The following is a 25,901-nucleotide window of genomic DNA, read 5'->3' as shown; positions in this document are numbered from 1 at the left end:
ACTATTTACATTATTTGTATTGAGATTATAATTTGACGTATCATACACATTAAACAATCATTAAATAGTTGTCATATTACATGGTATCCTATGGATCAATAAACAAATTAAAAGGTGAATGGCACAGGATATTCAGTTATCATACATTCCTTACTTTAAGCACGTTTTCAGTTATTGATCTTCGTCTGTATCTGAAGAATCTTCATCACTTGGAGAAGAATCAGTATCTGATGGCATCCTTTCACTGTCATTTTCCAAGACATCCTGACCATCATCAATTTCTGACAAAATGTCTTGCAAATCTCTTGGCATAAAGTCCTCTGCAAACCATTGAATCGCTAGTCCTCCAGATGGTGAAACTCTCCAGCCATTTTCCGTTGGGTCAGGCAGATCGAAGAATTGGACAAGCGAGTTCCTCCACACCAGGGTTTGGTAGTTGGCTCTTTTCATGTGCAATTGGAGAACTTGATTGCAGGGTGGCATTTGTGAAAGATCAACACCATCTGAACTAGAAAGAATGCTCTTTTTGCCCTTAAAACTCTGCCTTACTTTATTATATCTGAGCTTATCAACAGAGTTGTAAGTGTCTTTTCCATATAGAGTGCACACAAAAGCTTCCAATTTAGACTGGTCAGTTGAGCATACTTCTTGTGCTGTTCCAAGCCTGGCAAAGACATCGATTAGAGACTGATCCTTCATAAGAGTTTTCTGAGGCCTTACTTTTCCCTTTCCTGCAAAACAGCTTGTTGTGTCACAGCCAGTAAAAGCGTGGAGGCCAAGAATTGCTTCTCTTAAACATGAAGACATTGATGATGCTAGACTTGACATATCTATTTGGCGTCGATTGTTTCGTGTTCCAGTGTCAAAAATGAGAGTTTTATTAATCTTGTCAACAAATGACTGAAGGAGGAGAAAGACGTCTGTATCAGGGGATTTGATAATTATTCTTTTTATAGCGTCCTGATTTGAAATATATGAACAATGGAGAATTATTCGAGTATCTGCTTCCTCTTGTGAAGAAAACAGATCTTGAATTGGTTTTGAAATCACTGATCTTCCATCTTCACTTGTGATAAATTCGCACCTATCTTCACATACATAAAAATTTCTCTGTCTAATAAGTCGGGGGCATAAAGATCCTTTTGAATTTCCGAGAGAAGAAAATTGGTCAGTGTCTTCTTATTTGCATCACTAGCCAAAAATGCTTTCCAGTTCGATGGTATTATCATGGCAGGTCCTTTAAGAAGGAAGGAGTCATTTGTTTGCCCCTTCTGTCTCGTTCACTGCTCTTTATAGAGTCTGATTTGTATGTGTCTGTAATAAAATGTACTGGTGTTCTCTGGGGAAAAGTGTAAAAATTTCTTTGGGAGTTCTCCAAATGTGCTAGGTATATCTGTAAGACTATGAAAAAAAGCCATTCCGTCTATGACATGAAATGTGCCTTGCATCTTTGAGAGGTCTTCCGTGACAAGAAACTCCTGTTTATAAATGACACTTAAGAGCTGTGCTTTATTTGTCTTGAGTGGTAAGCCATCGGGCGAGGCCAAGGACCATGGAGTTGGACTCAGTGGATAGCATAGAACCTTTTCCATGTCTATGTCATGCTCGTGTGACAAAACCAGTAGCTGCCCAAAAAGGTTTCGTTGAACTTTCATTTTTACTTCCTTTGTTTTACTTTTGACTGTGACAACATTTGCGGCAGAGGCAAAAGTTTTAATTCCTGCTTTTGGTAGGGGATGTTTGAGTCTTGTGTCAACAAAGCTCTCGAATCTTTCCTTTCCATACTTATCTACTTTCATTAGGTCATTTGTAACATCTTCTGACACTTTCTTCCCAGATGACAAGCAAACTAATGTATCAGCACTCAATTCATAAGGGTTGGTGAATGCTGAAAATGCCCTTACAGTACTCCTAACACGTTTCTCACTCAGCTGCCTTTCTGAAACATTCATGTCTTTGTGACTATCAAGTGACTTTGAATCCATGTTGGTAATCTTTTGCAAAGCCGAAACATACTGAGATCTATTGTGACGTGTCACACACCACCTGTAATAGGTGGAAAGGATTCTGCTAAACCCAACTATGCCTCCTCTTGTTTTGCATCCTTGTTTATGGTTTGTTCTATCGTCATATCAATAGCACATCTTCCAGCAGGCACATCTGACCTGGACACACTGAATCCTTTGTTTTTAATCAAACATTTTGCCTCGTCTGGTAGATTGAGAAGCATTACATAATACAGACTGAGGTATTTTGCATAATTCTGGTTATTAATACAAAACAGGAGGGGGCACAGCTTCTGCAAGGATGAGACATGCATGTCAAAGTTGTTGGTTCTTGTTGCCACTGAAAAGTGGAATACATTCCATACCTTTTCCATGTAGTCAAACCAAAACTTTGCTGTATTTCCATATTTTCCACACTTTACTTGTTCCATGAAAAACTCATACTGTGCAAAAAGAAGGTTAAAATTTTCCGATCTGACAGCATTGTCAAATGCACCATGGCATACATTAGATTCAAGGCTTTTTATTTCCGATGTTAGTTCTACAACCAATTGATTTGAACATGTTTGAACAAAAGAGGTAAAAAGCAATCTTTCCAGAGCCTCTACCATACACGCATGAATCCTCATTGCTCGATTGTAATGTCTACCTTTTAAAACACTGTCCAAAGAACCACTTGCACAAAATTTCTATCTATGACGACGTATACATCTGTAATAAATATGTATGTTGCTGAACACTTGGAATACATTTCAATCAATTGTGTCCTATCTCTCTCACACACATTCAAGTAAAAGTTGAAAACACTGTTGAATTCCCGTTCATTGTGAGGGGGCTATGCCTTTATATATATATATATATATATATATATATATATATATATATATATATATATATATATATATATATATATATATACAAACCATACATAACTGCTTCAGGAATTAATATTAAGAGGTATTAGTGAAATAAATACAAGTTTCTTAATGGTTGAGGTATGCACAGTCGATTGAAGAGACTAAATATTTGTAAACAACAGGTAAACAGCAGCCATTTTGTATCGCACAAATTGCACGTGATTCAGTATCGATACCAAGTTACTAGCATAGTATCGAGTGAAGAAATTAACTGAACCAAAGGAAAGGATAAAACCATGGGGAATTATATTCTGTATTTATATTATTTGCCTGGAAATACTTTGATAATACCACAAAGCCAAGGTTTCAAAAAATATTCTAATTGTACTAAATCTTCCGAGTCCCTCACTTAACCTACCAAGGCAACACTGGATATTAACTGTCGGCTCCATGCCCAATTTTGATAACACTCTTTTTTACAATAATAGAAGATCAAATTCAACAATAACTACAGTTGAAATAACTTGCCAATGCTATCAAACTGGGTTTAGATAGTATTCATTATACTTTTGAGAAAACTGCTGTTGAAGTTTGTTTTTTCTTATGTAAGCCATGTAAATTAATAAAAAAAAATGCTCATAAAACATAAACTTGATTATTTTTATAACTAAAAATGACTGGGAATGATTTTGTCAATACTGTGCATTGCTTATGACCTAAAAAAAAAATTCAAAATTTTATAAAGATTCTGCAATCAATGACCTTCAAAGGGCCATAACTCGGGCAGGCGACACTGGATTTTTGCATAACAAGTGGATTCAGGATCGGGCTAAGATACACTTCAATCTGGTATAGGTTTAAAATTTCCCCCAGGGGGGGGGGGGGGGGGGGGGGGGGGGGAGGGTTTCGAACCGTGGCCCATCGACCACTAGTCTAGAAGCCATTCATTTGTTATTCGCTGGTTTTACCTAAAGTTTGTTTGTTTGTTCTGGAGTTTTGTTTGTTTTGTTTTTATCATTTTCATTTTCTTTCTTCATTTTTTTTTCTTATTTTGCTGGGTTTTTTTCTTTTGCTTTTGTTTTGTTTTGTTCCGTTTTGTTTTGTTTTGTTTTGTTTATTTTGCGAGTTTTTGTTTTTGTTTGTTTTTGTTTTTTTTGTGTGTGTTTTTTGTTTTGTTTTTTTTTGGGGGGGGGGGTTGTTTTGGGGGTTTTTTTGGTTTGTTTGTTTTTTTTTGTTGTAGTAGTTTTTTTGTTTTGCTTATTTTTTTGGGTTTCTTTTTGTTGTTGTTTTTGCGTCGTCAATCAACGCAAGCGAGACGACTCCGCGACGACCTCACTCTGGCGAGTCTCACCGTGGCCATCGATATGTTATGGTGAGCACGGCGGTGTTAGTGGTGAATATACTCACGAAAAGGGGGTGGAAATGGGCAATTAAGCTTGGATAGAAACAGTCCAAACAATGGGTTTTTCAGGTTCAAACCCTTCTTCAGCAGAACAATAAACAGAATGCTGATGATGGTAGCGTTGGGGGGTGGTGATGATGATGATGATGATGATGATGATGATGATGATGATGATGATGATGATGATGATGATGATGATGATGAACTGTAAAATTAACAAGAGCAACAAGCACGATCTTTCAATATAGGAATCTTTGTTTTATTAAAGCTCTCCGTTGCTTATTGCTTTGCTATTATATAAATTATTTGACAAAGGGAGCGGAGATGATAATGGGGATGATTGATATTATGAAAAAGATTAATTCGATGACGGCGTTGATAAGAAGTTAGAGGAGGCGTGCTAACTCTTGATCTAGAAATTGAAGTAAACATAATTGCATGAAAAAGAAAGAAGACATATCGATAGTAGAAGGAATCGAGCAGTACTACTACTACTACTACTACGTAGTAGTAGTAGTAGTAGTAGTAGTAGTAGTAGTAGTAGTAGTAGTAGTGGTGGTGGTGGTGGTAGTAGTAGTAGTAGTAGTAGTAGTAGTAGTAGTAGTAGATGGGGTGTGTAGTAGTGGTAGTAGTAGAGTATTAGTAGTAAGTAGTAGTAGTAGTAGTAGTAGTAGTAGTAGTAGTAGTAGTAGTAGTAGTAGTGTAGTAATTGGTAGATAGAAGAAGATAAGTAGTAGATCAACGTATATGAGGATTGTTTCTTACAACATCAAAGTTACCTGAGTTTACGTTACATAATATAGGACGATTTATGTGGAAATGAAATCTTTTTAAACATGGACATGTATATAATGCATTTTGCTTCGTCATAATTCATTTATTCTCCAAGTACAAGTCACCAGTTAGGCGTCTTTATTGTACTAGCACTCCTAAACTAGCCGTTACTGTGTGTAACCAAGTCACTCACTCATAAACCGAATGCATATTTGTAAAGTGTTTTACCCAAAGATTTAACTTCAGTGCATGAGCTTTGTCACCCATCTAATCACTGATCCTGCTCAACAGCGCTTGCTTTTATTGCAAGACAAGGCACCGAACCGCAGAGCTGAGGACGAACATTTATAAAATTTTGATATTCAATTCCTCTTTCAGTTTACTCTTGTCCAACACGATCTTGGCAATGCCGAAATCCGATCTCACAGGCGGCATGAAGTCAGTCCAAGGGCAGATAATCGAATGATTCAAATCGGGTTGGAAGCAAACCATGTCCCCTCGGGGGATACCACTTGTCTCACCACCGACGACCAACAGTTTCCCGTGGTGAACGTAAAGCCCGAATTTCTTCCGGTTGAAGTCTGGCAATGAGGCAATCTGAGACGCTTTGACGTGATCTTCCGTGATTTCGTACACTTTTCCGTTGGAGTTGATAATATACACACTCTTGTTGCACTGTAACGTAAAACAATAGAACGAATGGAGTTAACGTCACTTAGCTCTCTGTTGTTGTTTTTTAGATCATCAGTTGGGCAATTAGTTCTCATAAGTAACAATTTCTAAGATCTGAAGTCAGAATGACTGAAATCTGGTGTAACAAAATCTAAAATATGTAGTAACAATTTCTATGATCTGATGAAACAATGTGTGAAATATGGCGTAACAAAATTTAAAATATGACGTTACAATTTAAAACATCGAGAGTGACAAAATCGTAAAATCTGAAATCAACACTTAAATCTGACCTTGATGGTTCTTGGATTTTGAAGGATCAGTTTCATTTCCTTGATCAGAATCACTTGTCCTTTCCTTGTGTCGAAGCACTGGACCATCCCAGTTGTCTCATGACTCCGGCGATCCAGTTGACCTCCTGAGAATGAAAGAAATAAATGTGATTCACCACCTCGGGATGAACTAGACACCAAAACGTGAATTTAAATGTTAACTGTTAAGAATAATTATGAAATTTTAGTTTATTGCACTTTAAGAAAATGTGACCATCGTCCTCAGTAAAATATAAAATTAATAAAATTGCATGTTTTTATCTGAACTCATGTCTGGGACGCATCTACAACTAACAAGTGCATTTATATAGTGAAATATTCACTAAACGTGCTCAAAGCGCTTTACAAGGAGTCCCTAGCCAACAGCTACACTTAAGATGTAGGACAAGATACGACAGTTGTTTTGTTTTTTTTTTCCGACAGAAACAACAGGTGGAGGTAGTGATAGCGGTGATAGTGGTGGTAGTGGTTAAATTGGTAGTAGTGGTGGTGGTAGTGGTGATGGTGGTAGTGATAGTCGTGGTGATAGTGGTGGTTATGTAGTGGGAGTGGTTTGTTGTAGTGATAGTGGTGGTGGTGGTGGTAAGAAGACAATGATGATAGGCTAATGTTATTTTCATAAAGATATTTCTTGACAACAAAATTTGCATCAATGAAATAAGACATCTTTTGCGAAGCACTCACTCAATCTTAGCCCAATTACTACGTTTTGTCCGTTCTCCTAAGAGATGTTTAGCAATTTAAAAAATTGAAAAAAATTAAAACTGAGTTGCTCAATGGAAAACAGATTATGCATGTCTCTTCCTCTTCCTCCTCCTCCTCCTCCTCCTCCTCCTCCTCCTCCTCCTATTCATCCTCTTCCGCCTCCTCCTCCTCCTCCTCCTCCTCCTCCTATTCATCCTCCTCCTACTCCTACTCCTTGTCCTCCTCCTCCTCCTATTCATCCTCCTCCTACTCCTCCTCCTATTCATCCTCCTCCTACTCCTACTCCTTGTCCTCCTCCTCCTCCTATTCATCCTCCTCTTACTCCTACTCCTTGTCCTCCTCCTCCTATTCATCCTCCTCCTACTCCTCCTCCTATTCATCCTCCTCCTCCTCCTACTCCTTGTCCTCCTCCTCCTCCTCCTCCTCCTCCTATTCATCCTCTTCCTTCTCCTCCTATTCATCCTCCTCCTACTCCTACTCCTCCTCCTCCTCCTCCTAGTCATCCTCCTCCTACTCCTACTCCTTGTCCTCCTCCTCCTCCTCCTTGTCCTCCTCCTCCTCCTCCTTGTCCTCCCCCTCCTCCTCCTCCTCCTTCTTCTTCTTCAACTTGGTTCAACTTTCTTTAGAACTATAAATCAATAATATAATATTGCGTATATTTAAATTGATATGTTATCCGATAATTCCAATGGGAAAAGTACACATAACCGATGATTGATATTGGCGTTTGTAATGAACGGATGTTTGCATAACCGGGATATTCGGCATTCGTGTTGAGTGTTCATGACAAAAGGAACAATACAAATAAATGGCCAGTTTGTGTCTGCTTTCATCTACAAATCTTTGAGTCATTTCAAAGCCTTAATACGGCTGGTAAACATGTCATATGAATTCCTTATAGATGTAATCGTTACATGGAACTTTTGAACTGCGATGAAAGAAAAAGCTTTTCATTTATAAGCGCTATCTATCTATTGATTAATTGTTTAGGCATGTTATAGAGTTTGGGTAAAAAATAACACAAGTAAAACATGGTTTTATTTAACCATTTGGAAATTCAGTCAAGTTACTAATGCCGCTTCATGACCTTGAGTGAGATGATGATGATGATGATGATGATGATGATGATGAGGAGGAGGAGGAGGAGGAGGAGGAGGAGGAGAAGGAAGAGGAGGAGGAGCAGGAAGAGGAGGAGGATATGATGATGATCATGATGTTAATGATGATGAGGAGAAGGAGGAGGAGGAGGAAGAGAAGGAGGAGGAGGAGGAAGAGGATGATGATGATGATGATGATGATGATGATGACGATGATGATGATGATGATGATGATGATGATGATGATGATGATGATGATAATATACTTCGTGGTTACCAAAGATGTATATTTTGTCCTTGATGACAGCGGAGCATGCGTCTTTGACAGGAAAGATTAGTTCCTTGAAAATGCGCCACACTCCAGTCTGATTGAAATGGCATATTATAGAGATATTATAATAACATTGTTACAATCAAATTTTTTATCAACAAATGTTTACATTTAATTATAACATGAATAAGGAGGAAGAGGAGGAGGAGAAGAAGAAGAAGAAGAAGAAGAAGAAGAAGAAGAAGAAGAAGAAGAAGAAGAAGAAGAAGAAGAAGAAGAAGAAGAAGAAGAAGAAGAAGAAGAAGAAGAAGAAGAAGAAGAAGAAGAAGAAGAAGAAGAAGAAGAAGAAGAAGAAGAAGAAGAAGAAGAAGAAGAAGATGATGAAGATGTAGAATATATAATAAATTCAAGCGTAGAAATGTCGTTAAACTGAACTTTGTGGGCAATGTGGTCTTGTGGTATGACATAAGAATTCGGGGCGGAAGGTCCTGGGTTTAAGTCCCGCTCTGAGCGGCACATAGTTGAGTTCTTGGAAAAGGCTCTTTATCTCACCGTACTTAGGTGTAAATTGAGTATCTGCCAGCATTGCATCTGTAGGAAAATAAATTAATTGTAATTTGGCCTAACAGGCATCATGTCTCATATTGATGTTAGCTAGGGATCCCCTGTAAAGCGTTTGGAGTGGATATTGCACTGTGTAAAAGCTCAAGTTTTTGGGGGTTTGTGGTTTGTTTGTTGGTTGTTTTGTTTGTTTGTTTTGTTTTGTTTTTTGTTTTGTTTTTTTGGGGGGGTCTTTTGAATATTTTTTTTTGGGGGGGGGGGGGGGGGGGGGGGGGAGGGGGTGTTTTTGTTTGTTTGTTAATTTTGTTTTTGATTATTTGTTCATTTTTTTTGTTTGTTTTTTTGTTGTTGTTTTTAGTTTGTTTTTTTTCTTTTTTTTGTTTGTTTGTTTGTTTGTTTTTTTTTTTTTGGTTTTTTTTTTTTTTTTGGGGGGGTGGTTGATCGTATTTTTGTTGTTTTTATTTTGTTTGTATTCTTGTTATTTTGTTGTTTGTTTTTTGTTTGGAGTTTTATTTTTTGTTGGTTTTGCTGTTGTTTTTTTTTTTTGTTGATATTTTTTGTTGTTGTTTTTGTTGTTGTTTGTTTTTTGTTAAAACTATGTAATACGTTGACATGACACCGTTTAAAGTCGATGGGTGACATATGTGAATGCATAGATAGCATGACTTTGACGTCACTCTGTAATTGCTTTTTGCCATCCACCTTTATGAGTAATTCTCACTAAACTGTATTAACTAGACTAAAAACGTTCATGGTTACACAAAGTTTTGTGTGTTGGTTCCGGATGCCAATGTCCTGAGCGTCTTAACCAAGCGCATACCGCAATCTATTGATTTAACATTTGAAGAAAAGAACAGCATTCATAAAATCTACGCTTGTCATTATGAGTTTTTCATGAAGCTAAGCGGCAAGTGACACGAACCAGTGGTTTTATTGTTGTGCACTGACCTAGATATCGTCACCTTGTATAGAATGGCTATTTATAATGAAGTGTTACTCTACGATTTCACTTTGTCAGACGGGAAGAAAATAATTAAAAATAAATAAACAAAAATAGATGGAAATCGACGGCAGTGTCACGGCAGACCCAAGAAACGCGTTGTTAACAAAAGATGAGATCAAATCTATAGACTGGCGTTAAAAATAATTTAAAGTCTTGGGGGCAAGTGATGTGAAACTCTTAAAACAAACTAAAAACACGATCTAATTAATCTATTTATAATTTCAATGGAGTAAACAATCTTCTTTAAAGCAGTCGTGATTGAATAAATAGAACGGAATGACGAGAGAAGAAAATTTAACATACAGTTACGATTCCATGATTGAGATTCCAATTACCCGAAGTGACGTCACTTCCCTCGTAATGACGCAGTAACTGGTTCTAAACTATCGGGACAATGGCGGGCGCCATTAGGCTTTTAACGAAATCGGGTCGAACGCCGAACCCGAACGCCGAACCCGAACGGATATAGCCTTCTCACGTGACCATGAACGAGATCTGGATAGTGAAGACTCTCAAGCGGTATGCAGCATCGGATCTAAGGTCACGTGATAGAGGATAGCTTGGGTTGCTGTTGGCTTGTGTTAGGGGAGGGGCAAGGTCAGTGTCATTCAATAGTATATAATTGTGCATGTGGCGCTCTATACCGAGAGAAAATTATAAATTGATTACGGGGGAAGGTGGGGGGAGGGGGGGGGGGGGTGGGTTGACCCACAAACGATCGAGGTGTTGGGCTTCGGGTAGACCATGATACGAAATCAAAGAGAAAAGGCCGCTGGTACTTGGATGGTGGAAATGGTTGGGGGGGGGGGGGGGTTAGTGACAATCAGCATGGGATGTATATATTAACATTAATAATATAGGCAATAGATGACCAGGGATGTGTATTGTTTGTGTATTGTTTGTATATGTTTGTGTGTGTGTGTGTGTGTGTGTGCGCGCGCGCGTGTGTGTGTGTGTGAAAGGGATTACACAAAAAACACCTTTCTCTGTAGCTTCCAAATGATTACGTATACGATAAATTTGAAACCCACATTGTTTGAATCAGCTCACTAATTAATTCCTGAGCCTTGAGATGGTGACGCAACTATTACATACAAGACCTTGCAGTCGAGACGGCAGGGCTTTTGGGTTACACAACCACTATTTACCCATCGGTCAGCGGTACTCTTTGATGTATACAACACTCACCGCCTTTACGCAAAGCCGCCTGCCCATAAATCAAGAGATGGTCTCCTAACTGTTCACAAGCGAACTGTCAAACGAGCAATCGATGATTGGATAAGAATCTCAAGATCTCATATAATAAGGTAAGTTTTGGAGAGGTGATATCCCCCACCCGTCATCGGACAGAACTTTCATTGCGTTATATCATATGAGCTCCGCCTCATCTTTCTATTCGGGAGTGACGAGATTAGACGAGAGGACGCGAGAAAAAAAATGGTCACGTGTTGGGCAAGTCGTTCGTTAGGCGAGCTTCGGTGTCTAACTATAACTCCGTATTATCTCCATCACCGCCCTTGTGAAATACTTCTCCGACGAGCATAAAAGTGTATCAAGAGGAGAAAAACATTATAAATCTGGTCATGTTTTGACTTTTATACATTCTGATCACATGACATGTGAAAAAGTTTTAGCCAGCATGAAGAATAAAAAGTACCGATTTTCTTTGTTTAGAACCAAGCTGCTAGTTGCTGGGCGGACGCGACATCAGACTATTGAATCCTATTTTCGATATTTTTAAAAATAACAATGTTGCCAAGTTAACCAGTTAACTGCCGTACTCTGGAAAGGCAGCAATTTTAAAATTTGGCCAGAAAACACGATAAGGATCGATTTAAATAATCCTCATTTTGGTAAAAAAAACTCTCAAACCTGGGACTTCGAAAAGTCCCAGGTTTGAGAGTATTTTGTCAAGAAGAGGGTCATTTAAATCGATCGATATTTGAAGGACGAGTTTTCTGGCCAAGTTTAAAATCCGTGTCTTTCCAGAGTACGGCAGTTAACTGGTTGTGTTTAACTCAAAAACTTCGATTACATTTTGCGTTGAGAACATAATTTTTCTATTTAATCACTGAACATCTAAAATAAATAAACTAGAATTCCCTTTATTCATCCCATATGGGAAATTTGTCTATAGGGTCTATTCCAAGGGAAGACTGGAATAACCCAGCCGTCAGCCACAGTGCATCGCCGCAAATTGAGATAGGGCGAGGTGACTTGGTCAAGGCCACACAGCGCAGCGGCGGGTGATCGAACGCGGTACTTTTCGGGTACGAAGCAAAAATTGTTCCGCTGAGCTACGCTGCCCATATTGATTGATAGCTCGGAACATAACAAGCCCGTGCGCCCAAAAATGTATGGCTATGAAATGGGGCTTATTTTCATCTGCACAATGAAAATGTACGTTGTTTGAATATCCCCTGCCCTCAGAATGTAAATAATTTGAGCAGAGACAAATGAAAGTTTCCTCAGCTTATTTAGGAATTTCGTCACATTCGTCACGATATAACCAACAATATTCTCATTCCAATTTCTTTTGCACATCACAAAAGTTTGAGACCTTAAAAATGTTTCTAGTGGTTTTAAATTGGCCACTGGATTGCTTGAGAGTGTTAAATGTATTACACCGGTACAAATGTATTACAAATGTATTGTAAGGCGGAGTTGTCGTACCAATAAGGTCTCAGGTTCGAACCCCACCACCGCCGCGAAAAAAAATTTTATTCTCTATTGTCTTCTGGCACTTTTCTACTCACTTCATATCTTGTTGAGAGTGTTACGAGTGTTAACTTATTTTCTAATTGTGACTAAGTACCTTTTCATTCTGACCTCCTCAATTACGTGGCAGGTACCGGTGTAAGTTGTTTTTGTTTTGTTTTTAATTGAGCTTTTATATAGCGCAATATCCACAAAACGGGCCCAAATCGCTTTACAAAGGGTCCCTGACCAACAACAACACGTAACACGAAGAACGAGACATGATGCCGGTTAAGCGATAATACATTTTTTTCAGACAGAGACAACACTGTTAACCGCCAGCTACTCAATTTTCCACCTGAGTACTGTGAGAGAATTGTGAGTAAAGACTAAAGAGCTTTTTCCGAGGACTCAACAACGAGCCGAGCGAGGCTCGAACCCTTCCGATCCGGAAGCGAGTGTCATACCACAAGACCACATAGCCGTTAGAAATTTGAACAGACGTGTATGAAACAATGCCAGGCAAAGCAGAAATATAAATACAATAAGAAAAAAAAAGCATCCCATAAATCAGCCCAGTCGAGGTAAGATGATATTTTGGAATGTTTTTTTTTTCTCTCCTGCCTTGCCTATCACTGCACTGTTTCATAACCGTTTCAGATTTTTATCTTAGTTACCTCAACGTCCAGCTCTTCAATTTCCGAAACAAGGTTGCCTTCTTCATCAATGCCACCTGTTGTTGTGGAAGAATAGAAAAGAAAAACAACAAATCATTACAGTCTTGAGATTGACAAGGCACGAAATTTAATATATTATAGACAGTTCGAAGTTGACGTCACTCAGGTCTTTGTTATTGTTTGTTGCCATCTGCGTTTATGAGTAATTCTCACTAAACTGTATTAACCTGACTTTAAACGATCGTGGTTACACATAGTTTTGTGTGTTGGTCCGTTATACTTCCGGATGGCAATGTTTTGAGCTTCTTAGCCAAGCGCATACTATCTATAGATATCTTGGCTAAGAAGCTCAAAATATTGCCATCCGGCAGTATAACGAACCAACACACAAAACTTAAACGTTTATAGTCTGGTTCATACAGTGTAGCGAGAATTACTCAAAATATTTTGAGTTGGTTTGCGAAAATTTAATGACAAAGACGATCACGTAACAATCAATTGTTTAGGTTATCACACCTGCAAACAAGTATACATGTCGGCTTTTCTGTATCTGCTTAACTCCACCAGAATACCAAATTCAGACGATGAGCCACATGCAACAACTTACCAAGCACAAAGATCTTGTAATCCACAGCTTCCATACAATGGCCAACCCGACCAATATTCAAACTGTTGACTTTGGCCCACCGACCAGAGGCGGCCACATAACGGGCCACTTGGTGTGACTTAGAGGAGCCGCCGCTGACGTAGATGTCGTTGTCAAATGTACAGTGTGCAAAACCTGGATGGAGATGGCGGGGTTATATTATTGATAGTATCATTATCATTGTCATCAACATCCCCCTACTCCTCCTCCTCCTCCTCCTCTTCTTCTTCTTCTTCCTCCTCCTTCTCTTCCTCCTTCTCCTCCTCCTACTCCTCCTCCTCACCATCACCATCATCATCATCATCATCATCATCATCATCATCATCATCATCATCAGTCAATCGTTATTATTGTCAAAATATGTACAAAACGCATTGCAAAACAAAACTGTGACTTTGAATCTTTAAATTGTCAAAATTTGACATTTAATGTCACAATCAATGAATTTAAGATAAGACAACTCACGTTCACCAAAATTCAATGGGAAGATACCGAGTGAGCACCACGCATGCGTTTTGAAGTTAAAAGCCAGCATCAACTCTCCACGGGTGCCATCTTTTTTCACGCCGCCGAAGAGAACCATTGTTTCGGTCAAGGTCGACACAGACCGGAAGTTGTATTTTTTATCGTAGAAGTCATGGCGACGACCTGGCTGCTCATGGTAATGTCGGCCTTCGGCGACGATTCTCTGAAATTGCCAAGGAATTTTATGATCACGTCACAAGCACCAATAAAAGAAAGAACAACATGAGATAGTTAAAAGGTAATAGTTCCTTCTTACTTGTATTTCAGACTTTGAAGCGTTCTCAATCCTTCTGGTGGGATAAATTCAATTCAGTATAAAGTTAATTACAGTGTTTACTCTTCTCTTAGCTTTAAAACTATAAATTTTTTAATTTCCAAGTAAGCAGGTACGCCAAGGACAGTTAACTATATAACACAACTACTAAATAACACTGTATTGTCCCGAGTCCTGTCTTACAGGATCCATTTCTACTTCTTCCATGTCTGATCGTTGCAAGTTGTTCCTTAGCACCACCACCCAACTCCCACCCCAAACCCTTCTGTGCTGCTTCTACCAAACGCCATGATCCAGGCAGAAAGAACGTAACGCTTGAGCATTCTATAGATAGTATGCAGATGACGTCACTCAGGCCTTTGTTATTGTTTTTGCCATCCGCGTTTGTGAGTTGTTCTCACTAAACTGTATTAACCAGACTATAAAAGTTCATGGTTACACAGAGTTTGTGTGTTGGTCCGTTATACTTCCGGATGGCAATGTTGTGAACTCCTTGGCCAAGCGCAATCTATCTATTGTTACAATTCTAAAAAAAAAATTGTTAATAGTATATACCTTGCATACAGGGAACTCCTCCAAAAGATGAAATGGCTCGATGTAATTTTCGATGTAAGATAAAGATACCTGGCTGATACGCATGGCTTGGAATAGCATGGCTACCTCATCTTTGCTGCCGTCATTGTGGCTTAGCCAAAGCATGGCCATATCACATACTATCTGTTGGTTGAATATCAATTTGAAAAAAAAAACAACAACAAAAATCTAATGAATGTGCACTTCCATATATTATTATCGTATTTATATGATAGCATCAAACTTAATCTATTTCGTTTGTTTCCTCGAAATGAAAAGAAATAAATGAGCTTTTACATTGTGCAATATAATACCCACCAAAGGTGCTCAAATATTAGGATAATCCAAGTTGTAAGGGTTTCGTTGATGTGATGGAGATACTCTTAAACTAAAATAAAATATTATTCATGACAAATGTTGAGTTTCTGACCAGTAAATGTCAGTGCCTGGGTTAAAATGAAATTACAGGTACGACTAAAATGTTGATTTTGATAGAGTGGAAATCATTGTTATATATTTTTCAGATTTGATTGATAAAACTTTTCTCTAAGTTTAAAGTTATATGTTCAACCAAAAGAAAAACAATTATGTTGAAGACTGGAATTTCATGTGTCATTTTACTTTATATGTTATTTTGACATACCTCTTCGTTCTCTACGTTGAGGTCATCCGAGTTCAAAAGGTCAATAATTTGTTGGCATTTCAGCTGAAGAAAATCTTCGTCGGGTTCAATTTTGGGAAATTCTCTAAGGATGACTTTATATAGCTCGTTGGCGGCCCCTGGGAGATCAGTCTGGTTCAGAGAGAGAGAGAGAGAGAGAGAGAGAGAGAGAGAGAGAGAGAGAGAGAGAGAGAGAGAGAGAGAGGATATATAATTTTATATACATTATTCATTAGTAAAAAATTGGAAGCAAGTACTTGGTATGTACTTGTGTAAATTACAACCGTCCATAGAATTGCACCATCCCCACGTTAACAAATAGGATTTTGGATTCCCGTTTTCATTGTTGAATCCAATGAAGCAATGGACATCTATTGGATGGAAACATCACGACGCACTCGGACAGTCGTCCGAATGTAATAAATGGCAGTTAGTGCTAAACGAACAAAGTACACGCTATTACCATTGATGGCATGCGTTTAAGTAAAATACTCTCTAGTTCTGCAAGCTTGATCTACCATCACAGAAAACTGTGTAACCTTTGAGGTTAATAATCTGCTTGAGATAATCTTGTGAGAACTAAACACAAAGCTAGCGGTCGAAAAACAGTAATAAAGAACAGAGTGATGTCAATTTTCTTCATCTTAGTGTTTGTCAATAACTAGCTATAATTGTCCAAGTGGGCGTTTTGATTGGTCAAACCTTTAATGGTTAATACTCCATTTGATACACTTAATTGAATAATGAATGCAATATTCAATTGGTTTCATTGTTGACCAAGAGCCTAGTTATTTAGATTTAATGGTACTGTAGTAGGGATGTATATGCCTAAACTCTTGCCGAACTGACTTATGTCGCAGTCAAGTCAAGTCGGCGAGACTTATATTATTCAATGTGTACTATTTATTCTTCATGCTGGCTTGAACTTTTTCAAACATCATGCGATCAGAATATTTTGTAAAAGATGACATGGTTTTCTCCACTGGGATACACTTTTATGGTCGTCGGAGAAGTATTTCATAAGGGAGATAATGGACTTATTGGCGGCAATCATTGTTGGCGATTATTGGGAACCAGTTACTATGCGTTGTTAAGAGGAAGTCTCGTCATAACTTTCCTCTCCTGTTGCAAAAATTCCTTAATTCCATAGCAACCTTTACTACACGCCAAATAGACAATAAATAGGTCAGTCACACAGTGAGGTATTATTTATCACAATATTTTGACACCATGATGAAGGAATTGTATCGCAATACTTGACGATACAATGCATTTTTTTTTTTTCAATCCGTTAAAATTGGGAGTGATGGACAGGATCTGTAAGCTGCGTGCCTCGGGCGATAGGCAAATACTTAAGGTGGCTGTGAGTTATCGGTTCCCGGATATCGGTTGATATCAGGTGCAAAAAATACTTTATTTTAAATTTGAGAATCAAAAATATGACCACTGAAATATTGATACGACTAGTTTGAGTAAAAATATACGATAACTGACGAAATTGTCAAAAAGAAAAAGTTTATTGAATAACCTGGGACTCATACTATAGCTAAAAGATAATAGTAAAAAGTCATCAATATTTTTTATTGAGCTTTTATAATGCGCAATATCCACTAAATGTGCTCAAAGCGCTTTACAATGGGTCCCTGGCCAACAGCAACATTTAAAATTTAGGACGGGACAACGCCTGTTAGGCGATGTTACAATTTTTTCGGACGGAGACAACGCTGTTAACAACCAGGTACTCATTTTACACCTGAGTACGGTGAGAGAATGTGAGTAAAGAGACTTCTCCAAGGACTCAAGTGTCATAACAGTAGACCACATAGCCGCAAAATGTTAACATTTTGCCAGGCATAGCAACAAGAGGTCACAGGAAAAACATTAATTTCACGAATATAATACCTACATTTCCCAGCATCCTCCAATATCTAAGCCAATTGTCAGGGTTTTGAGCACCCAAAGCCAGTCCTAGCATTCTCTGGAATGACGGGGTGAGACCAAGAAACGCCATACATTTGAAAACATCTTCAACGATAGCACTCACGTCTGTGACAAACCTAAAAATATATTTTTTGCTTCCATTAGAGTGATAAAAATCTGAAAACAGTCACAGTCCTTTTTATTTTTAGATTTGTATCTTACACCAGTGACTGATTCTATAATTTTTTCTTTAAAAAAAGGTCTATAATGGTAAAAAGCGTTTGTCACCGATTATGTCCATTCATGGTGTCCAACTCACTGTCAGTGAACACCATTTTTAGTCCCGTGTGTTTCCGTCCTTCTATTATTATTATTATTATTATTATTATTATTATTATTATTATTATTATTATTATTATTATTATTATTATTATTATTATTATCATTATTGTTATTATTTTATTATTATTATTATTATTATTATTATTATTATTTTTATTATTATTATTATTATTATTATTATTATTATTATTATTATTATTATTATTATTATTATTATTATTATTATTATTATTATTATTATTATTATTATTACTGTGTCACAAGTCAAGGGTCTGAATTAGGCAACAAATGCGTCTACTCAATACTGAAGGGCAGCACTTACCGTCCGAGATAGATGAACTCGATGAATCCCTTGAAAATCTTCCCATTCAAGTTGCCGTGATTGATTCGTATGTAAGCCGAGTTCTCTTTTCGGATCTTTCTGGAAGGATCGGGTGGGGGGGGGGGGGGGAGAGAGAGAGATAACCATTGAAACTATGTGTAACCATGAACGTGTATAGCCTGAATAATAAATTTAGTGAGAACTATTCATAGAAATGGCTGGCTAAAAACAATGACAAATGCTGAGTGACGTCAATTTCGTTCCATCTGTAGATAGTGTGCGCTTGGCTGAGAAATTAACAACATTGCCATCCGGATGGAAAACGGACCAACACACAAAACTATGTGTAAAAGTGAACATTTATAGTCCGGTTAATACAGTTTAGTGAGAATTACTCATAAACGCGGATGGCAAAAAGAAATAACAAATACCTGAGTGAGGTCAACTTCATAATACTATCTATAATAGAACGAAGACGGAACGAAATTGACGTCACTCAGCTCTTTGTTATTTTTTTCGCCAGCCATTTTATAAGTAGTTCTCACAAAGATCTGTCAATCAGACAGACTATCAACGATCAAGAATACACATAGTTCTGTGTTTTAGTACGTTATAGATAGAACGAAGATGACGTCACTCAAGCCTTTGTTATTATATTTTGCCATCCGCGTTTGTGAGTAATTCTCACTAAACTGTATTAACCAGACTATAAAAGTTCATAGTTACACATAGTTTTGTGTGTTGGTCCGTTATAGTTCCGGATGGCAATGTTATGAGCTTCTTAGCCAAGCGCAATCTATCTATATCCAGCTGGCGGGTGTTGTGATTTTTTTTAAACGATAGCGTCAATGGGCTTATAACAAACATTGAAATATAGTTAGAACGAATATGACGTCACTCAGGTCACTGTTATTGATTTTTGCCATCCACGTTTATAAGTACTTCTCACTAAACTGTATGAACCAGAGTATAAAAGTTCATGGTTACACATAGTTTTTTGTGTTGGTCCGTTATACTTCCAGATGGCAATGTTGTGAGCTTCTTATCCAAGCGCATACAATCGATTTATTATTTACGTCCTGTCAATACTCGTGTTTTTACCTTACATTAGTCGTATTGACACAAATCGGTTGGAAAACACAATCACAATCTCGTGAAAAGAAATAGTTCCTCAAAACCGTTCCACCTAAAGAGTTTGTGTTTGTAATTCTTTGGTTGACGTGAAAAGGGCTATAAAAGTACTTGCTACCCCTCTTCATACCCTAGACTACATTCCATTTGATCTGATTTAAATAATATAGATAGTATGCGCTTGGCTGAGGAGCTCATAACATTGCCATCCGGAAGTATAGCGGACCAACACACAAAACCCTGTGTAACCATGATCGTTTGTAGTCAAGTTAATTCAGTTTAGTGAGAATTATTCATAAACGCGGATAGCAAAAAAAAAAAAAAACAATAACAAAGACCCAAGTGACGTCAACTTCGAACTATCAATAGGTAATGAATATTTCTCGTAGTGTAAAGTATTCCCTCAAAATCATCGCACTCAAAGCTTTAATGTTTATGACGCTTGCGTTAGAGTTAAAGTGGCTGTAAAACTTACCAGCTACTCTTTCCTTAATACGTCAATAAATATAACGCAGATCAAATTCCGTCAGTTCTAGTTCGAGTCGCTATTTACATTAATGCGGTTATCACAGATTATGTCCCTTAGTTGTGTTCAACGCAAAGATCACTAAAGATAGAACGAAGATGACGTCACTCTGGTCTTTGTTATTGTTTTTTGCCATCCACATTTATGAGTAATGCTCACTAAATGGCATTATCCAGACTATAAAAGTTCATGTTTACAGATAATTTTGTTTGTTGGTCCGTTATACTTCCGGATTGCAATGTTATGAACTTCTAAGCCAAGCGCATACTGTCTATAGATAGTGTGCGCTTGGCTAAGAAACTCAGAACATTGCCACCCGGAAGTATAACGGACCAACACACAAAACTATGTGTAACTATGAACTTTTATAGTCTGGTTCATAAAGTTTAGTGAGAATTACTCATAAACGTGGATGGCAAAAAAACAATAACAAAGACTTGAGTGACGTCATCTTCGTTCTATCTATTAAGATGACAACACATATGTAAACACTTATTGAGGGTTCGATGGGTTCTATGAGTGAACAAAACTCACAAAATCAAACGATTCAGAGAGGGAGGGGGAGATCAAGAAGAAGATGGTGACAAGAAATCTACGAATGCGTGAATAAGCTAGTGACTGAATATGGAACGATGGCGCAGGACAGAGGCTTGTTTCGGTTGGCAGTTGCAGAGGCCTCGTCTAAGGGGGATAAGCCATGATGATGATGTTTATGTTTGGAAAAGTTTCATTAACACCTTTATGAGATTCTTATCTTTCACTTTTATCTTCTCCCTAATTTGTCACTTTGGTAGTTTCATACCACTTAGACCACAAAGTCACACAAAAAATAATACAATACTCGCAGAATTCTAGCACGCTTCCGGGAGATGTCAAACGTGTGCTAAAATCCGAGCGTGCCGAAATCCGATGCTCATGGGTGGTAATGACGTCATAGATAAAATTAGATCACCCAACTCCAGCGTGCTGTATTGTGTAGATTGTGCTGGAATTCGGCATGCTAGAACCCAGCGAGTAATATATTGATCGTACGTACCTGTCAAAGAACTCAGTGGCTCTGGCTAAGATGAGGCCATGGCAACTGATGACGTCATAACCAACTTGAACTGTGACGTCAGTCATCACCTAGAAGCATTAATAGTTTTGTTTCTATTATAAACATTTTTCCGTTTCGTTGTCTGAATAGCGTGGAGGTTAAAATAAATGTTTATTTAGGTAATTTGCCAGTAGAAATCATTTATTCATTTACTCAAATTTTATGTCCCAGTAGAAAGCCGTGAGCCCTTGGGCACAGAATAATGTTGCCGTTTGGACAACGACTACAAGGACAAAAAACTATAATGGAAAGCTGTTGATTTTCAGTTCGATGAAAAAGAACAATGAAATAAAAAGATTAAATCAGCATTATTTTGTGTTAAATAATTATTCTTGATTGTGTGTTTTGTTTGTCTCCCGACAAAAAACCTTGCCCGAAGGTCGAATGTTTTGTATTTATTTCTCTTGATATAAAGTGGAACCCATCGCCTGGGAACGGTGTTATATCGGAGAGAATAAGATGTTAAAAATTGGATATTTATAATTTAAGAACTGTTTATATGTTGCTGTTTTTATATTTTATTTTGAGGAGAATTGAGAAACTAAGGAACATGCACCGGTGTAAGATAAAGATCTGAACAGGTGTGTATGAAAGGTACCAGACAAAGCAAGAAAAAATATATATATAAAAAAAAGAACCATCCCAAAATTATGTCTTCCTTGACTGGAGATCGAACCTCAGACCTTCTGATTTTTTAAATTGTATTTTTCTTTCTTGCTTTGTCTTGTTTAGATCTTTGTCTTACACCGGTGCATCCTCCATAGTTTCTCAATTTGAGATTTTCAAAAAAATAAAAATGGAGCAACTAAAAAATCTTCGCCCTCGTCCTCTCGTGTTCAATGTTTGTGATGCGTGATGCAAGCGAGGGTTCACAGCGTAAAAACGCGTACCCTTGTAAATGATCATCATCATCCACTCTTGATCACGTTGCCGGTCAACTCCACGTATCCATCACGATCCTCTGCGGAGCGCATGAAGTCTGCGTTGCTTGTAAAATCACTTTTGGCCATTCTTAGGTTATCTAAATATGTCATTCTCTGTCTTCCTCTAGCTCTTTTTCCTTCGACCATCCCAGATGTTACCAACTTTTCTATTCCCTCTCTTCTCCACACATGTTCCAGAAACCGTAACTGTCTCTAAAGCAATAAATACATGCTATAAATCATCATCATCATCATCATCATCATCATCATCATCATCATCATCATCATAGTAATAAAAATAAAAATAATAATAATAATAATAATAATAATAATAATAATAATAATAATAATAATAATAATAATAATAATAATAATAATAAGAAGAAGAAGAAGAAGAAGAAGAAGAAGAAGAAGAAGAAGAAGAAGAAGAAGAAGAAGAAGAAGAAGAAGAAGAAGAATTTATACTGCGCATCTACCCAAATGAACGCACATAGTTTTGTTCAGCAAAACAAACTGAACAACAGAACATTAAGTTTTCATAACTTTGATTTAAAAAAAAAATTAAATCTTCAAATGTTGTAATTACAAAAGAAATTCGAATGAGAAAAAATGTTTGTTGTATTGCAACGAATGTGAGGATTTTCCAGTAGTTGTTAATGAGAGGTTTAAATGAACTCTTTATAAACGTACAGAAATACTAACCTTTTTGAGAAAGGCATCGTATAGAGATTCCCTGAAGATGTTCTCTGACACATCTAGGTCACGTGCTATCATTTCTCGTGGTAGCCTACTCTATTCGGTTGGCCTGTCCGTTATCGTAGGATCTGCTCCTTCTCAAAGGATGTACAGGTCGTTTAACCTTTAACCTCCTCGGATATTATTTCACCTTTGACCTCAGGACTTTGTTGGAAATTTGTGACCGAACTTTCTGGAACGAAATAAAGATTTGTTTTAATGCTTCGAAATTTCATAATATTACGCATTCCAAAAGTTCACAACGCGTATTCTGCTTCGCAAAACATTATTTATTCCCCAAACATATCAGATGGAACATATTACTTTCATACAGGACAAATTTTCTGTAGGGCGTTTTTAAATTTTATTTTGTTGTTTTTAAACGAATGCTCTTATATCAGTCAAACTGGCTATAGTTTGTAAACGAATCCTCTTATATCGGTCAAACTGGTTATAGTCAAGTTTTTTATTCACAATTTAGTCGAGTGGGTGTAAAGTGCATTACCCAAAGAGATAATATTATAATATTACCAATTCTGTCAATGTCCACGCTCAGCATCACTTGATTTTGCTGCAAGATGAACAAAATGATGAGGCAGGGAGAAATATCTTATATAAATGTGTGCATTTTTGTAAAGATTGTTTTCAAATTCATCATCATCATCATCATCATCATCATCATCATCATCATTATTGAAATGAGTATTATTATTATTATTATTATTATTATTATTATTTATTATTATTATTATTATTATTATTATTATTATTATTATTATTATTATTATTATTATTATAATATTTTATTATTATTATATATTTATTATTTTATTATTATTATTATTTATTATTATTATTATTATTATTATTATTATTATTATTATTATTATTATTATTATTATTATTATTATTATTATTATATTATTATTATTATTATTATTATTATTATTATTATTATTATTAATAATAATAATATATTATATTATTATTATAATAATAATATATAATAATAATAATATATATAATAATAATAATAATAATAATAATATATTATATTAATAATATATTATTATTATTATTTATTATTATTATTATTATTATTATTATTATTATTTATTATTATTATTATTAGTATTATTATTATTGTTGTGTTGTTGTTGTTGTTGTTGTTATTATTATTATTATTACAATTATTATTATTATTATTATTATTATATTATTATTATCGTTATTGTTATTATTATTATTATTATAATTGATATTATTATTGTTATCATTATTATTATGATAATGATGATGATTATGATGATGATGATGATGATGATGATGATGATGATGGTGATGATGATGATGATGATGAGGATGATGATGATGATGATGAGGATGATGATGATGATGATGATGATGATGATGATGAGGATGATGATGATGATGATGATGATGATGATGATGATGATGATGATGATGATGATGATGATGATAAAGAAGAAGAAAAAGAAAAAAAAAGAAGAAGAAGAAGAAGAAGAAGAAGAAAGAAGAAGAAGAAGAGAAGAAGAAAGAAGAAGAAGAAGAAGAAGAAGAAGAAGAAGAAGAAGAAGAAGAAGAAGAAGAAGAAGAAGAAGAAGAAGAAGAAGAAGAAGAAGAAGAAGAAGAAGAAGAAGAAGAAGAAGAAGAAGAAGAAGAGAAGAAGAAGAAGAAGAAGACGAAGAAGAAGAAGAAGAAGAAGAAGAAGAAGAAGAAGAAGAAGAAGAAGAAGAAGAAGAAGAAGAAGAAACCTGCAACAGTCGCCCAGTCTTTGGTCTAAGCTTATAATGTAAGATCTTATCGATCTTTGGCCTCGTATTATTTGTCATTGTTATTTCTTTGTATGAGCTTTTCATTGTTTTGGGTTGAAATTCAAAGTTTGGGAGGCTGCATTATAATGCTTAACGTTGTCAAAAACCAAAGAACAAAAAACAGTCCTTCACGAAAATTCAAACATTACTGCAAACTATAGGAAATAATCCTCAAAGAATGATATCAAAGACCGGTTCGATGCCATTGAAGTGTGTCATAAATTCTACTTGTACTTGTAGACAAAAGGGTCTTTCATCAATTACATCTTACATTATTCATCACTCTTCGCTCTAAATGTGTTTGTTTTAATCTACCACCACCACCACCACCACCATCATCATCATCATCATCATCATCATCATCATCATCATCATTATTATTATTATTATTATTATTATTATTATTATTATTATTATTATTATTATTATTATTATTATTATTATTATTATTATTATTATTACTATCATTATTTATATTAGCAATATTACCATTACTATTAGTAAGTAAAGTACCTAAAGATGACTCTTTGTGACTTCGAAATAAAACTATTTCCAATAAAAACAAATTGAGATCGTGTAAGTTTCAAAACCGTAATTTTCTGTTCCAAAGCAATTAAAAGCTAAAAAAAGAAAAGCTTAGGACATTTTTGAGTTAGACGCACTGTACCAACACAAAACAAGATCGATGTGTTACCTTGAATGTTTGGAGTCTGTTCAAGAGACTTTAGTGAGAACTAATCACCCAACTGGCAATCTAAAAACAATAATAAAACGCCAAGTGACGTCAACTTCATTCATTCGCATAACAAAAGATCATGAATTACGTTATCCTGTGTCACGAATCGGAAAGAAAACAAAACAATGCACAAGAATCACATCCTGCATTCACAATTTGCTGTTAAGGCGAGAAATGAATGCACCGAGTTTAACTCGGCGATTACGGGTAGTATTGGAGAGGGTTTCTAACAAGTGACGAGAACTCCCACTCACTGCGAGTCTTAACCAATTAACAGCCAGAGAGAGACAAAGAGCGAGAGAACGAAAGAGCATCAATACAATTTAATTGAAAGTTTTCTATTCAGAAAAACAATCACTCAATGTTGAATGAGATTAAACTCGCTCTTCTGTCAAGTCTTCAACCACATACGATAATGATAATATAATATGACGATGAATTAACCAGTTAAAAACCGTACCCTGGAAAGAGTAAATGTTGCTGCTCGAAGCTCGAAGAAATTCATTATAATTTAATATTGAATGTAAGCTTCAATTTAATTACAAAAACAGATCAAATGAACGTTTCGAGTTTCCCCTTTATCAACAAAACAGGATGAATGA

General features: G+C 36.3%; 1 protein-coding gene across 1 annotated transcript; it reads right to left on the bottom strand.

Annotated features, from left to right (window-relative positions):
- Positions 1–5,027: 5,027 nt before the first annotated feature.
- On the bottom strand, positions 5,028–25,476 carry LOC144979307 (kelch-like protein 24a). The gene is made up of 13 exons (XM_078925936.1): positions 25,258–25,476; positions 22,696–22,921; positions 21,011–21,099; positions 18,318–18,416; positions 17,640–17,790; positions 15,716–15,865; positions 15,055–15,216; positions 14,166–14,388; positions 13,662–13,835; positions 13,055–13,110; positions 8,123–8,210; positions 6,005–6,129; positions 5,028–5,714 (listed from the first exon to the last, which is right to left on the bottom strand). The coding sequence occupies exons 2-13, from the start codon at positions 22,765–22,767 to the stop codon at positions 5,385–5,387; spliced, it is 1,719 nt and encodes a 572-aa protein (XP_078782062.1). The 5' UTR covers positions 22,768–22,921; positions 25,258–25,476; the 3' UTR covers positions 5,028–5,384.
- Positions 25,477–25,901: the final 425 nt, after the last annotated feature.

This window comes from Berghia stephanieae, chromosome 9, assembly GCF_034508935.2.
Source record: "Berghia stephanieae isolate SIO BIC M18660-M18661 chromosome 9, UCSD_Bste_1.3, whole genome shotgun sequence".
In the NCBI taxonomy this organism is placed as follows: domain Eukaryota; kingdom Metazoa; phylum Mollusca; class Gastropoda; order Nudibranchia; family Aeolidiidae; genus Berghia; species Berghia stephanieae.
This window is presented reverse-complemented; position numbering and strand designations above follow the sequence as displayed.

Coding starts and splice junctions, on each gene's coding strand:
- LOC144979307 (XM_078925936.1), bottom strand. CDS start 22,767: ATGATAGCACGTGACCTAGATGTGTCAGAGAACATCTTCAGGGAATCT. Junction 21,100..22,695: donor ACGATGCCTTTCTCAAAAAG/GTTAGTATTTCT, acceptor TAATGCTTCTAG/GTGATGACTGACGTCACAGT. Junction 15,217..15,715: donor TCAACGTAGAGAACGAAGAG/GTATGTCAAAAT, acceptor TTCAACCAACAG/ATAGTATGTGATATGGCCAT.